The 16,900-nt window shown below is 34.8% G+C and overlaps 1 protein-coding gene across 1 annotated transcript in view; it reads right to left on the bottom strand.

The window, feature by feature from the left end:
• Positions 1–4,883: 4,883 nt before the first annotated feature.
• The window catches only part of ppl (glycine cleavage system H protein, mitochondrial), a 34,766-nt gene continuing 22,749 nt past the window's right edge, over positions 4,884–16,900 (bottom strand). Inside the window, exon 4 of the mRNA XM_089098831.1 lies at positions 4,884–5,052. Within this exon, the coding sequence (XP_088954957.1) occupies positions 4,955–5,052 (98 nt within the window). The 3' untranslated portion in view covers positions 4,884–4,954. The remainder of the gene's footprint in view (positions 5,053–16,900) is intronic.

Below are 16,900 nucleotides of genomic sequence, written 5' to 3' on the forward strand. Positions count from 1 at the left end.
GTTGGAAGGAAATAAGAATTCAAAGCAAAAATCTTTTCAGCTACACTATACCATCTCCACCATGTTTCCTGTCTATTCTAAAATAATTGTCAGGTATTCCAGCAAGCTCGAGGTGGTCAACCAGATGCTGCAGGGAATTGAAGTCGATCTACTGAAATTACAGTCTTTTTCAAGCTGACCGAAGCAGTAGTGAACTTTCAATCACTCAATGCCAAGATTCTCAGACTTTCCAATGCCCAGATTGATCAGTTAACATTGTCATACGGCTAATAAAACAGTCCATGACTTTAGAAAGTCAATATTAATCCCATACTTAGACTCAGTTTCGGAATCTTTAATAAAAAAAAAAATCTGGAACACACCAAGCGACATTTGAGGTTTTCAAACTGCACCCTAAATTTTTGCTGAAGACACAAAAAAATGAACACAAGGGATCAATAAAGAAATTACCTAGAATTCAGGGTAAAATTTTTTGACAATCTATCGTTCAGTAAGCGACATGGTAAAACACTAACGTGACTGCTGACCTTGATATTATGCATCTGGTCGGTCTACTAGAGCACGAACACACCTTCTTTCTACCTACAATATCGGAAGCTATTAAAGTTGCCTGTCTCCCGCCCACTACATTTAACATGAAACATATTTTTCCCAAGTGCGACACACCAAAAATGCACACACCGTCGACCCTGTTGAGTGTACATTTGAGGGGCCTTCTTTCTCCTTCACCAGTATTTACAGCCCCAGTTTTTTATTTTGGACCCTCAGGGACAAGGTCCCCGTGTTCCGTGCCTCCTATAGAGGTGCCCTACATGGCTATAAGGTGTTTCCCTATCGCCACCTGGGGACACGCTGAGAGGCCCCTACTGATCACTCGACTAACATATATATATATATATATATATATATATATATATATATATATATATATATATATATATATATATATATATATATATATATATATATATATATATATATATATATATATATATTGACAAATTTATTTGATTTACTAATAATTATAAAATAAACTATATATACACACAACCACCTGGGGAAGGCTCGAAAAGCCTGATGATGGACGGCTGCAATCCTCTAATTCTCAACTAGTAACATAAATCATTTGCAAAAGAAATCTATATATATATATATATATATATATATATATATATATATATATATATATATATATATATATATATATATATATATATATATATATATATATATATATATATATATATATATACTAGTCAGGTAAGACTTGGTTTTACACAATCTAAGAACTGAATAAATAAATACAGAATCGTTTCCGTCCATTCTGGTAAAGGCCCCTGCCCGGGGTGCAGGCTGCGCCCCTCACAAAATCCCGTCCCTTTAGAGAAAAATAGATTTCTAAATGTGAGAGATATCCCCTCCCCCTTCCGAATCTGTTTGATGTTATACATCTTTACGTAGACCTATGTATTATATGAATCCTCAATACCTCGCTCCTTACGCTAAAGTTTGACTTTTTGTTCCAATCAACAAACAGTTCGTGGTAACGAACTGTAAGTAAGGAGCGACCCGGCTCAATACTAACCGAAAGTATAAAAAGCGGGAATTTGATACCAATAATTATATCAAAAGAATTTGATTTTTATGCTGATTTCAAATATTTAAGTTTCATTAAGTTTACGCTTGCCCAGCATAGGTTACGAGCCAGAGAAAACTTGCCTGATTTTTGAAAAAAGGGGTAAACACCCCTAAAAGTCATTAAATCTGAATAAAAATTGCACCATCAGATTCAGCGTATCAGAGAACCTTACTGTAGAGGTTTCAAGCTCCTATCTGCAAAAATGTGGAATTTGTATTTTTTGCCAGGAGAAAAATCACGGATGCGTGTTTATTTGTTTTTCCCAGAGGGTAATCATATCGACCCAATAGGCCTAGAACACCGGGAGAGGGCTCATTCTAACGGAAATTAAAATTTATACTGCCCTTTCTAGGTGACTAAAAAATTGGAGGGCAACTAGCTTCCCTCCTACAACACTTTTCCCCCCAAAATTATCCGATCAAAAGTTTTAGATAGCTATTTTGTTCAGCATAATGGAAAGGCCCAATAACTATGTCTTTGGAAATAACATGACCCACCACAGTCCCTGGGGAAATGTCTTAAGTCATAACCTTTGTCTATTACTTACGTATAGTATTTGTTATTGGGAAGTATGCATGAATTTTTCAGGTGGGGAGAAGAGGACAAATTTTCTGCTGGGGCGATTTTGCACGGGGAGCATTTACCCAGGAGATGGAAGTTTCCAGGGGGTGAAATTTTCAGGGAAATTCGCCAGAATTCTAATACAAAATTTCTTAATGTCTTACTTTCTCTTTACCGACTCAATTTTACGCGTGGACAATTTTACGGTAATTGTCCGGAGGATATGTCCACGGGAGGGGGTATTTTCCTCCAGATTTCTTGGCGGTATTTAAAAAACGACCAGAAATTATGCAGGTTTATGTGGTGATGCTTTCTAATTAAGTCAAATTTGGGATTTTAATAAAAACATTAAGACGCAATACAAAGTCTCAAAATGACACTTTTTATTAAGTTAAAAAACGCATCCTGGTATGTGCTTATTTTATGCAAAATCCAGAAATCCCACCTTCTTTGCTATTTACGTTTATTAGCCCCGATAATACGGGGTTAACGAAATGTATAATAGCAAAATTAAATGAAAACGGAGTGCGATATACTAATTTCATATCGGACTCACCTCTGGTCCGTTGATTTAGAAATACCTGGGAATATTGTCGGATTATTGTAAGTGTCTAAGTATCTAATTGTATTATATCTATTTGTAGATTTCTTATACTTGTCGTCTCCCTGGGACCACCAGCCCCAGCGAAATATATATATTAACAAATCCTGTACTGGTGTATGTTAGCTGAATAAAAGTATTGTGCTATAGCCAACCTATCTACAAACTTCACCTTGTCATTTAAATGTATCGAGCTGTTACACTCTCTTAGTCAACTCGTAGCCTGAGCCATACTATCGGAATTTATTAACCTAAGGACCATAGTATATATCACCTAAAGAGGAAGAAATAAAGGCGAAAACTACAACTTCACCCCAACAACCTTAAAATCACTTTACCACATTTATATTAGTTTTGACAAGAGTTTTGAAGAGACTGAATTTTAGCTGGGGGACAAACTAGGGTTGGGGGGAGGAGTTGCCTTTTTTTTAAAGAAAAAAGACCAAAAACAGCAAAATAATTAACCCGTCTCCAATTAAATACATTTTTTCATTCATTTTTTTACATTAAATATAAAAAAAAATAAATCAAAAGAACATCTTTAGACCGAGCAACGAACTGAGAAAAATATCACAGAAACATAATGATTCCGTTTCATTCAAAATAAACCAAAGGTTGAACCTTTTTTTTACAAGTTAACTTAGTATCCACAGTAAATGGTTAACCATAATCTTTTAGGGAGGTTAAAAAGTAAAAGAAATATAAAGAAAAGATATTTATAGTAATACATTGTGAATTTTGGAGGTATTCGAGTCAACTTTGTCACTAGGATGAACTATAAATATTATTGGAAAATAAGTATGTAACATATTGACAAGAAATTATAAGTAACAGTCCCTTCCAATTTCCTTTGAACTTTCTTTAGCCACCATTCTACTTTCTTAATCCCTTCCGGCTTAATTTATTCCATAGGGATTCTTTTAGTCCGTTCTGACCCTGTCTTTCTTCCGGATTATTATACTAATTATTGTTATCATAATAACCTAATAAAACAATTCAGCTTATATTCCTTCTCATTTTCAAATCAAATCAATTAAGTGTCATAACACAAACCCAATCGGTCGACACGCTGTAGTAATCACTAGTGAAAAAATTCTTCGAGGTTTTGCGAGTTCAGGGTGCAAGAACATGTGGACAACTTTCCTTACCTAGGTAGTGTCATTAGTAAAGATGGTGGGTGCAGTGAAGATGTTAAAAATAGAATAGCCAAGGTCCAGGGCGTTTTTTCACAGCTGAAAAAAGTTTGAAAGAATAGGAACATAAGTCTGCAAACCAAGACCAGATTATTGGAAGCTAATGATGGCAGATGCCAAGTAAGATTCTGAAGCGTGGACTCTCCGAAAGACAGAGGAGTTGCTATATATTTTTCAGAGAAATTGCACACGGTTTGTTTAGGGTACCCGACTGACTAACCGCATTTAAAATAGTAAGCTATACGAAAAAATATGGAAAATCGCGCTTTCTAGGGTATGCAAACATATTAGAAGGGTGTAAATAGGGAGGCTTTGAAAAGATTGGCAGGGAGGAGTGTGCGTAGCTGTGTTAGCCTCGCCTCAGGCAACTTGGTGATGCAGTAAGTTGTTAGTAGTAGCCGTAGTAAGAATTTAAAATCGTCTTTCATATTTTTATAGTCACTTCTTTGGTTCATTTCAGTTTACTTAAAAAAATAGCCCCTCATTCTCTTTCCTATTTACCCTTTTTCCTTCCTTTTCTTTGAGGTCTTTGCTAAAATGTCTACTTAATCTTTTATGTTGTTGTTTTTTTTTATTGGTTGAAAATCACCCTCATTCGGTTCTTTAATTATTTATTTCTTTGTTTTTTTTTTATCGAATATAATGTATAGCCAGTGTGGTGTCAGAGGGTATTTACGTCAAAGCGACTTGTATTATTATACCAAAAATCGAAGAAAATCCTTGCCCCTCTCCTCTCTATGTTTTCGTGAATTGACACCCCAGATAATTTTATGAACAAAATACAGGTTCCTCCCTTATAATTTATACTTTCAAGACAAAAGATGGTTTTGTCCACAATTAATTTAAGTAGAATTTCTACTATAATTCCACATTATTAAAAACAATAAACTTCAGCTAACTTCATAACTCTTTTCTTTGAAATGATACTAAAAATCAACAAAAGAAATGAGAGGAATTTATTTATTCCTCTTGAGACTTGAGGTACTTGCTGTAAGCTTCTTCATCCATCAGAGAATCGATTTCTTCCGGTTTTGACAGTTCCATCTTGAATAGCCATCCTAGAATAAAGAGAAAAAAAAAATGAACAAAATATAGATTCAGTAAGAGCCAGCAAGGAAGCAGTGTGTTGCAGTAAGAACCAGTCATATTTCCAGAAATTAAACTTATAAAACAATTTTCCTAAAAAAATTGTCAGCTCAAAGAATAAAGATTGCATCCTTAAGCATCAACCCTATTTTAGCACAGTGGATAGATCCTTTGCTTGCCAATACGGAGCACCAGGGTTCGATATCGCTGCAGCAAGGTTGGGCGACAAGCTTGCTACTTGTCCCTGTAAAAACACCCAGCAACTGAAACGTCGATTCGACACCTTATGCGCCAGCAATGGCATTGGAGGATTTTAATCATTTTTTAATTTTATCCTTATCATCAAGGATTTCAATACGTGGATATAATAAGCTTTCCAGAAATATTATATGATGAAGGATTTAAAATTACTCAAAAAAGGATTAACAATTTAATCTTAGGGATTTTCCCATAAACATAAAGTTCAATTGAATAAACTTAAATTTAAAACGTAATTGCACTACCAGGAGTTATTGACATTAAGAAGCATTAAGTTTATAAAAAAATCCTGATCAAATTTTTAGATGAAAGATGAAGGATAAATAAGAAGTATAAATTTAAACCGAAATTCAAATTAAACAAAATTAAATACAAATTATATTATTATTAAGCTAGGAGCAATTGATGGTAAGGGGATTTCAGGTTATAAAATAAATTTTGGCTATAAACATTAAGGATTTTAGCCATCAGACTTCCACGAATATTTTATATTAAAATGAAACTTACGGAGGCCCTAGACGGTCAATCACTTTGAACCTCGTCAATTGATTGACTGTGCATCAGTCAACCTTCAATCTCGACCAAAGCTAATGTAACACACTGCTTTTGATCAAAATGATTGAGTCATTCAAACTGTCTATCAATCACCATCAACGCTTGACTCAAGCGTCAAACAGGTTCCTAGACGGTAAATCATGCTTGAGTCAATCGATTGATAGAAGCTTTTGATCTAAATGATTGACCGTCTAGGGCCTCCTTTAAATCATACAAACTTAAGGTAAAACCCAAACTGTAGCATTAGGAGTAATTAATTTTACAAAAAATTCAGCTTATAAAATCTGAAGAAAATCCAAAGCTTATAGAATAGGTTTGAAAATTCATGCTAAGAGGACTATGTCGCTTAGACTAGGAGTAAATGACAGTAAAAAAGGTGGTAAGGTAATGACGCATTGAAGATGTAAAGAGTAGAATACCCATAACACAGGGTGTTTTTTTACAATCGAAAAAAGTTAAATAGGTTAAGTAGGAAGATAGTAGTAACCTATCAAGTGGTCCGACGGGAAGTCCTCATTTGGGAGACATTGGACACCGTCCAGAACACCACCAGCGTATATTACGGCCATGTATATATTTATAGGAGAACAGGACTCCAAATATAGGAGAGTAAAAATAGCCTGTGACGCTGGGCGAGCATCAAATTATTTCTTCAGGAATTTGTCCCATAATTCTTGCACTGACATAAAATGAGGATAATTATTTAAATTTCTGAAGAGAGAAAGGGTTAAAAGAATTGGACTTACTTTACAGAGAGGCGTTAGAATTCTCTCTGAATATGAAACAAATATTTAGAGTTGGAAGGTCGACATGTGATTGAAGCAGGTATTCTTGTTTAGAATAATTATCATTATTATTATTTTTTTAATGTATTACAAGGAAAGTAAATCTCAAACAAAACATCAAGGAATATAGTGCAACACCGCCATGTGAAATTGTACCTCTAATATATACTTAGCCGATAAAGCTGAGGGTTGGTGAAACATATAGTTATTCAAATTTTGACGAAATATAGTGCACCTAAAACATTCTAGTGTGCTCACATAAGTGGATGTCAAATCTGGTAAGACTACAGGCCACTTTGAGATATTGTCTGTTTAATGAATAGGACTAGAACCCCGGTTTGATCCTCTTTGGCTTCATCTTATGGTACTTGTCTATTATAGCGACCACACTCAAGTTCTTGATCTGAGTAAAACCGATTTCAGAGATAATTAGCTTATTCTCAATGAGGCAAACTACTATGCAGATATATTTTAATTAATTATCTAATGTATAGAGTTGGTTAAGTTAGGTTAGGTATTTGATATAATGCGTTCTGGACGGCCTACTTTCCATAATTCTTTTTGTACTTTCCATAATTTTGTTACTAAAGTATTACATTCTGACAATAATTATTTTCCAGATTAAGTCCTTTTCAAAAGTGTTAATTAAATTTCATTACCAACATTTATAGCAAAATGATTGACAGGAATATTCAAAGAAAAAGAAGACATTTAACTGAAATCTACTGAAACCTAGATCTCGGAAGGTCATTATGTTATTTATTATCATTATTAAACATTTTCAATCAAATAAACGAGAATATTCAAAGAAAAAGAAGACATTTAACTGAAATCTACTGAAACCTAGATTTTGGAAGGTCATCATTTAATTTTTCATTATTATTAACCAATTTCAATCAAATAAACGATAATTTACAGAGAAAAGAAGATATTTAACTGAAATTTACTGAAACCTAGATCTCGGAAGGTCATTACGTTACTGTTTATTATTATGAAGCAATTTCAATCAAATAAACAAGAATATCAGAGGCAACGCTGTAGCGTTGCCTATAGTAAAGGCCATACGGCTCCAATGTTTTATTATTTATTATTATTATTATTTTTTTCCCAGAGGCACTTCATATGGAAGGGGTCGTCGTAGAAACTTCAGAGAGGGTTCATTCAATTGGAAATCGAGAGTTCTAGTGCCCTTTTTAATAGTCGAAAGTGATTGGAGGGCAACTAGCCCTCCATCGCCCATAATTCCCCCAAACACATCCAATCAAAATTTTGAGATAGCCATTTTGTTCAGCGTAGTTGATTTCTATATATAAAATATATAATAGTTGAAAGTGATTGGAGGGCAACTAGCCCCCCTTCCCCCACGCCCATCAATTCCCCAAACACAATCAAACAAAATTTTGAGATATCCATTTTATTCAGCCTAGTTGATTTCCAGATAGAAAATATGTTTTTGAGGAGGACATTCCCCCACAACCCTCAGGGCAAGGGTTTTCAATTATGCCCTGGGGGCATATAAAGTTTTTATAGAAGGCGTTGTCGTAGAAACTTCAAAAAAGGCTCATTCGATTGGAAGTTCAAAGGGCTAGTGCCCCTTTTAATAGTCAAAAGCGATTGGAGGGCAACTAGCCCCCCCCCCAAAGCCCATCATTCCCCCAAACACATCCAATAAAAATTTTGAGATAGCCATTTTGTTCAGCGCAGTTGTTTCCAGATAGAAAATATAATTTGAGGAGGACACTCCCCCACATCCCTCAGGGCAAGGGTTGTAAGGTATGCCCTTGGGGCATATAAGGTTTTTTATAGAAAGTGTTGTTATAGAAACTTCAAAAAAAGCTAATTCGATTGGAAAATCAAACGACCAGTGCCCTTTTTAAATGTTGAATTTGATTGGAGAGCAACAAACCCCCCTCTCACGCCCACCTTTTTCACAAACACATCTAATCAAAATCTTGAGACAGTCATTTTATTAAACGTAGTTTTAAGTTCTGGAAATTAGGTCTTTGAGGATGACAACTCCCCCACAGCCATCAGGGCAAGGGTTGTAAGTTATGCCCTGGGGGCATATAAGGTTTTGTATAGACAACGTTGTCGAAGAAACTTTCATTTTGTTCAACGTAGTTGAAAGTTCTGGAAATTATATGTTTGAGCAGGACACTCCCCCCACAGTCTTCAGGGGCAAGGGTTATAAGTTATGCCCAGGGGCATATATGGTTCTTATGGAAGGAATGCTCGTATACACTTCAGAGAGGGCTCATTTGATTGGAAATTGAAAGTTCTAGATCACTTTTTAAGCGTCAAAAGATATTAGAGGGTAACCAGCTTCCCCCTTCCCAAATCCTCTTTTCCCAAATGCATCCAATAAAAAATTTTAGATAGCTATTTTGTTTAAAATAGTTCAAAGATCATATAACAAAAATTCCGGCGTTGACACAACCTACCAGGGCCCGGGGACAGGCGTTGTAAGTTATGCCCCGGGGGCAGGCGTGGTAAGTTATGCCTTGGGGGCATATATTTGTCTTATGGAAGGGATACTCGTATTAACTTCAAAGAGGGATCGTTTGATTGGACATTAAAAGTGCTAGTTCACTTTTTAAGAGTCAAAAGAGATTGGAGGGCACCAAGCCCCCCCTCCCCGCTTTTTTTCCTCAAACCCATCTGATAAGAACTTTGAGATAGCCATTTTTTTTAAATAGTTCAAAGACCTCACCCCCCCCCTCTCCTACTGTCTACGCTAAAGTTTTCTTCTTTATGCCAACTACGCTGTCCCCACCCCAAAGACTTTAATAAGGTAAAGTTTTATATGGGAAGAAAGTTAAAAGTTTCAAGAAATTTTGAAGGGACGTTAAGACACATCAAAATACACTAATAAGAACTAGATAAAGAATTTTCTATCCAATTACTCCCAGAAATTCTTTCAAACTGAAAATGATAAAATACTTTAAATTACAGCCATACTTAAAATAAGGTTAAAATACATACTTTGCGATAAATGCTAAATTATTGTGGCACAAAAAATCCGAAAAATAGTCTAATCAAAACGATCCTGTTCTTTCTGCATCAACAAATGAAATAGCCTAACTGCTGTCTTTTGAAGTCATTTTTTCGATCCATTCATTGTTGCGTGAAAAAATCACGTTTGATTTATCAGAGGCATGTAATTAAGTTGTCTATAGCAAAGGCCATAAGGCTTCAATGTTTTATTATTATTAACTAAAAAAACCTAGCATAAAAATAAGTTTTCTAAGAAAAGTAAAGAGCCATATTGAACTCAGGCCCAACATAAATTAATTCCTATTATAGTTAAAACTCGTAAAGACCAGAAATTACAATTAAAGAATAAACGAAACCCAAAACGAACAGAAATCAAAATTAACTATATTATAAACATAAAAATAATCGGTGCAAACATAAATGAATGAATAAATCTTATATAGCTTCAATATTTTTTTTATTATTTTTCCACCAGAGGTGCTTTATATGGAAGGGTTAAAAATACCATTTTGTTAAAAATAGTTGAAAGGTTGAATAGCAAAACTCTGATATCGATAAAAAACCCTAGGGCCCGGGGGCAGGAAGGTATTCTCGTATAAACTTCAAAAACGGCTCATTTGACTAGCAATTGGAATTTCTAGTCCAGCTTTTAAGAATCAAAAGTGATCAAAGGGCAACTAACCCCCCCACGCCCTTTTTCCATAAAATACATCAGATAAAAATTTTGAGGTAGCCATTTTGTTTAAAAAAAAGAAGTTCAAAGGTCGACACATGTTGTAAAGGTCGACAAAACTCCGGGGTCGACACATGTTGTACAAACATAATATTTGTAATATAATTCGTTTTATAACTAATTAATCATTAGTTATAATAATTATATATACTAATTAATCATAAGTTATACCCAGGAGCTATATATATAGCTGTTTTGGAAGGACTTCTCGTATAAACTTCAGAGAGGGTTCATTTGATTGGAAATTAGAAATTCTTGTTCAGTTTTTATGAATCAAAAGTGATCGAGGGGAATTAGCCCCTCCCTCACGCCCCTTTCCCCCCCAGATACATCAGGTAAAAACTTTGAGGTAGCCATTTTGTAAAGAAAAAATCAAGGGTCAGATAACAAAAACTCCGGGGTCGACATATGTTGTACAAACATAATATGTGTGATATAATTCGTTTCATAACTAACTAATCATTTGAAAAAAATCAGTTATTTAAAATCAATGAATCAATACAAATGTAGAGCATTGACCTATGACAATCTGTTCTGAAAATATTGAACCAGTAGTCAATGAAAAACATTCAAGCCAAACCTTATTTCGTTTCAGACGGATGGATAAACCCATCCGATAAAAATTTGAGTTGACCATTTTGTAAAAATTAGTCAGATATTAAATCAGATATTAAAACTCCAGTGTCGACACAACTCCCCAGGGCCCAGAGGCATTGTAAGTTATACTCTGGGGATATATATGGTTCTAACAGAAGGGATACTCGTATAAACTTCAGAGAGGGCTCATTTGATTGAAAATAGAAATTTCTAGTTCAGTTTCAAAGAGTCAAAAGAGATCGAAGCTTATGTAGTCCCCACAAGCCCTTTTTCCCCAAACCCATCCAATGAAAATTTTGAGATAGCAATTTTGTTAAAAATAGTTCAAACATCAGATAATAAAAACTCCTAGGTTGACACAAACCCATTTTTTCACTTTGATATTGTTACTTTGATACCAGTTTTGATACTTTGATGAACATTTGATTTTTTTTTAAGTTTGATTTTGAAATAAGGAACTTTTAAAAACTTGAAATTTTTTGCAATAAAAAACGAGCAAAAATTAATTAAAAAAAACTTTTAGAAAAGTAGGTTTTTCAAATAAAAGTAAGGTCAATTTTAAACTTAAGCTAAGCAGGTAAAAATAACTGTTAAAACTCAAACTAACAACCGCCTGAAATTACTATTAAAAAATAAATTAAAACCATAACGAATAGAAATTAAATAAGCAATCATTGAAAAAACATACAACAAGTAATAATATAAATGAATAAATAGATTTTGAAGCGAGTAATGCTTAGATTGAACATGAAAATCAAGCTTAAAAGAAAAAATAAATATTTTTCAATTGAAGTATAAATGAAACTTAAAACGAATAGAAATTAAATAAACAATCAATGCAGAACAAACATACAATAGATATTAATGTAAATTAATAAATAAATCTTAGAACAAGTGAAACTTAAATTGAATATGCAAGTCAAGCTTGAAACGAACAAAAATCACTACAAACAAGAGTTTGGGTATGACCTCCTTCTCTCACTGTAAAAGTCTAAAACCTACTGCGTCATTGGCGCTTTACTGAAAACTATATGGGTCTTTAACAGTCTTTTGGGTATGACCTCCTTCTCTCACTGTAAAAGTCTAAAACCTACTGCGTCATTGGCGCTTTACTGAAAACTATATGGGTCTTTAACAGTCTTGGAGACTATAAACAACATCTAACTGAATATTTGATGTATAATGATATTAATTGTTGAAAGAACCATCAGTTCAAGAATTTATCTCACTATTGCATTTTTATTTTCAGTGCTGTAAGAACTGGAAAATAAAATATTTGTAATATAATTCGTTTTCAGTTAAGCGCCAATGACGCAGTATCCAAACACTTGTTTGTAGTGAAACTATATTTGTCTTTAACAACTTTAAAAAGAGCTAATAAATTAAAATGAATATTTGATGCATAATGATATTAATTGCTGAAAGCTGATCAGTTCAAAATTTCACCATAATTTTAATGTTTATTTTCAATATTAAGTAAAAGAAAATATTTGTCATAAAATTGGTTTTCAGAAAAGCGCCAATGACGCAGTAGGTTTTAGAGTTTTACAGTGAGAGAAGGAGGTCATACCCAAACTCTTGTTTGTAGTGATTTTTGTTCATTTCAAGCTTGATTTGCATATTCAATTTAAGTTTCACTCGTTTTAAGACTTATTTATTAATTTACATTAATATCTATTGTATGTTTGTTTGCATTGATTGTTTATTTAATTTCTGTTCGTTTTAAGTTTCATTTATGCTTCAATAGGAAAATATTTTTTTTCGTTTTAAACCTTATATCAACGATTAGATTAAACATTGGTTACGTTAATATCTATTTATTTATTTACGTTATTACTTGTTTTACGCTTTTGCTGCAACTACTAATTCAATTTCTGGTTTGATTAGGTTTCAGTTATTCTTTAATAGTAATTTCTGGTCGTTTTGAGAAGAATTTTAAAAGGTATTTGTATCTGTTGAGCTTAAGTTTAAAATGACCTTTACTTTTCTTTGAAAAACTTATTTTTCGGAAAGTTTTTTTTTAATTAATTCAAAGAAAAAGAAGATATTTAACTGAAATCTACTGAAACCTAGACCTTAGAAGCTCATTATATTGTTTTTTATTATTATTAAACAATTTCAATCAAATAAACGAAAATATTCAAATAAAAAGAAGACATTTAACATAAATCTACTGAAACCTCGATCTCGGAAGATCATTATGTTATTTTTTATTAGTATTAACCAATTTCAATCAAATAAACGAGAATATTCAAAGAAAAAGAAGACATTTAACTGAAATCTAGTTTTCTGGTTTTTGGATCTAGTGAACTTTAAAACCAGCTGTGAAATTGTATTAATTCAGTGCCTTGAGCTATAATATATTCAGTGACCTTGAGGATTATTTCACAGGATTATTTCTGCTACGGATTATAATTTAAGGTAAACTTATTGATATGGACTAATTGCTTGTTTGGATTAATACGGTAGCAACAAAGTTCAAATTTTAAGGGAAAGAAAAGGAAGGAAAGAAGGGAAAGAAAGAAAAAGGATTATTTGGCTAATAATATAGTTTAATAGCCAAATTTTCATTTTTTTTTCGCTGATTAGTGACAGCCTGTGCAGAAGAGAGCGGGAACAAACACAAGAGCCGTATCGGTACCGGCTGGATATTGATCCTTAAACTGCTGGGGAAAGGCTATTTGGGTACCCGCACTTCCCACAGGTTTTGTTAGTATCTCGTCAGCATTCTTTCTGTGTAGTTCATATATAATGTTATTGCTGTAACGTGAGCAAGATGTTAGTGGAATATGCATATTCGCCTGTTCTGAATTTTCTCCAATCAAATTTTTGTGAAGGAATCGATGATGTGACGATAATTAATCATGCACTGGAATTTTTTGATGATAAAGTCATTAAAGACGCCAAAGCGGAGTTTTGGGGAATAGCAGATCCGAATAAATCTGTTCCAAAGCGACAGGGTGATCTAGCTTCGCAGAGAAATTTGAAAGATATTTTGGACTTGTTGCGTCAATGTGAATCTGATAATACCCTGCTGCCAATTTTTGTTATTGTCTCACCTACTGAAGTGCCGGTTATCCCCGCAGTAGCTTACTGCAGGTTAGTCAGTAGAATTAGCTCCCTAGACCGAGCCCTTAAGCAGATAAACGAAAAAGTGACATCTTATGATCTGAATTTTCCCTCCTTGCCCAGTGCCTCGTTTAAGCCAAATGTAAACAAATCTACTACTACTGTAGTGATCTCTGGAATTTCTCCCAAGCTTGACAATCCTGTGAAACGTCGCGATGCTATTGACCAAATCACGGGACACCAAGCCATTCCTTCTATAAAGCCGTCGGGCAATAAACTTTTAGTACAGGTTGAACCAGTTGCTGCAAAGAACTTTTGTGATGCGGTACCTAATTTTCCGAAGTGCGATGCAAAACTTCAAGATCGGATACCCATTGGAATACTTAAGGGCATACCGCTAGCTTATGACGTCAGTTTGTTCGAGGGGCGTGAAGGAGTTGTAGACGCTAAGTGCATCGGGCAGTCCTTGACTGTTAAGATATTCTTCTACGATGCTGTTGGACTTACAAATGCACTTTGTCTCGGACTTAAGGTAGAATATGAAATGTTTCGAGCATTTGAGTGCCTCTGTCCTCCTCGATGCTGTTATAAGTGTCAATCACCTGATAATATGAAGGCCAATTGCACCAGCCCTTCCAGCTGTTCCCGCTGCAGCGGAATGCATTTATCAACAAAAGATGCACCCTGTTTGGCCAAACCGAAGTGTGCGCTATGTGGTGAAGGCCATGTTGCATTCAGCCTTAAGTGCCGCTTAATCCGCAGTGCCATAGCTAATCGTGCCTCGAATAAGAAATGACTGGAACAGTAACGTTTTCTCTGTGTTCTTTTAACATAAATGGCACCAAAGACAAAGATTATTCAATAAATCAGAAAATGATCGATTTTGACATCGTGTTGCTACAGGAACATGTTTTGCCGGCTGTAAGTGTCAGCTCACTAAACAGAAGTGATTAACATCTAGTTTATACAACCAGTGCCAGATGGACGAGGGCAGACCTTCCGGGGGGCTTGCATGTATTGTGAGTAATAGACCTTCGTGCTTCTTTCCGCAGTGCATACACTCTTGTGATAATGTTATTGCCCTTTGAAGTGCAGATCTAGTGATTATCAATACTTACCTACCTCATGATAAAAAAACAGTTTGGTCATTTAATAAATTCACAAAAATTGTGTCTTCTCTGAAGAATTTCCCTCAGAATATTGAACGACATAGCTTTCAGTGGATCATAGTGGGATACCTGAATTGTAACATAAATAGAGAGTCAACTCGGTCTGATCTTGTGCTTCAGTCTTTGCCAGATGGATATCAGATAGAAGCCAAGAGTGCAGATTTTTCGTATATTAATAATAGTGGATATGAGTTTGATATAGGCCCCTGCGTTTGCTCGGCTGGTGTGATATGCTCGAGTGTCGAGCTTCATGATGAAGAAAGAGATTATGATCAGCTCCTCCTCTCTTATACCGTCTGTTTCGCATTCTTCTGGCCTGAATCAGTGTGAATCTTCTGTTCGGGGCACGAAATGGTATGATAAGCGTGAATGGAATAAAGCTAACTGAACATTATATATGTGTACTTTGGCAACACTGCTCTCATCTGTGACAGTTACTTACCATTTACTTCGTACCAGTGTCCTCTTACCTAATGCTTCATCACAACTTAATTCTTACTATTCTCAGGTTGTTGCCTGCCTAAAACAAGCCGAGGCCATTGCTGTCCCTGTTTCGCGTATTCGTTTGAAAAATAAAAGTTTTTTTATGGAAAGAGGACCCTCAGTTAAAAATTGTGAAAAATCAGGCAAAAATGTGGCTTCGGATATGGAATGCGTGTGGCCGCCCCACTTCGGGTCATTTATTTAGTATTAAAAAAAAAACCAAATCTGAATTCAAATCTTACTTGCGAAGCTTCCGATATAAGGGTAAGGAATTTCTAAAAAATCCTCGGCAATGGAGTGAAGTGTTGAATTCTAGTTAGCTAAACCCGACTGTTTCATCCAGTTCAATTCCTGGTGATTCATGGGTTAGTCATTACTCGACAATTTTCAGTACAGTAAATTATGCAGTACATTCCAGGTTTTGTAGATTGCTTGATTCAGTTATTCCGCGTAGACTACGCCAGAAAGATATTATCCCTATTAGTGCTGAGTCTGTTGTGAAAAGCATTAAAAAACTAAAATCTAAGTCTGTTGATTTGGATGGAATTTGTGTTGAACATTTAAGAATCGATTCTCCCGAGTTGATTAGCCATCTGCAACTACTTTTTCAGATGTGTGTTAGTAACTCACTAGTGCCTGATTCTTTCTTGTGTGGTACTGTTACCTCTGTTCTGAAGGGAGGGAAGGATCCGCTTAATTGTGGATCCTACCGCCCTTTCACTGTAGCGTGTAATTTAAGCAAACTATTTGAATATGTACTGCTCCCATTTATTCAAGATAAGGTGGATTATGACTCAAATCAGTTTGGTTTTAAGTTTCGCATAGGATGCCAACATGCTCACCGTATACTTGTAAAAGAGTTACAAGAAGCTAATCGCTTAAAAACGGAAGTTCACTTTTGTGAGTTAGACCTATGTAAAGCTTTCGATACTGTTTGTCATTCTCAGGCATGGTTTTCTCTGGCACGTTTGGATGTGAATAGTTCAATTATTTGTGTACTTCGGTTCTGGTACCAGAGTTCATTTATTCAGTTGAGGCAGGGTTCCCCGGCATATGGCAAAATCCTAGTTAAATCTGGGATCTGTCAGGGTGGTGTGCTTTCACCTCAAATTTTTAAAGCTTGTTTATTGAATGTTCTAAAAGTGATACCGCTTTCTTATTCTTCAGGGTTGTCAAA

The sequence above is a fragment of the Artemia sp. Qi Xiang Cuo genome, chromosome 13 (genome assembly GCF_049724085.1).
Source record: "Artemia sp. Qi Xiang Cuo chromosome 13, ASM4972408v1, whole genome shotgun sequence".
NCBI classification, from domain to species: domain Eukaryota; kingdom Metazoa; phylum Arthropoda; class Branchiopoda; order Anostraca; family Artemiidae; genus Artemia; species Artemia sp. Qi Xiang Cuo.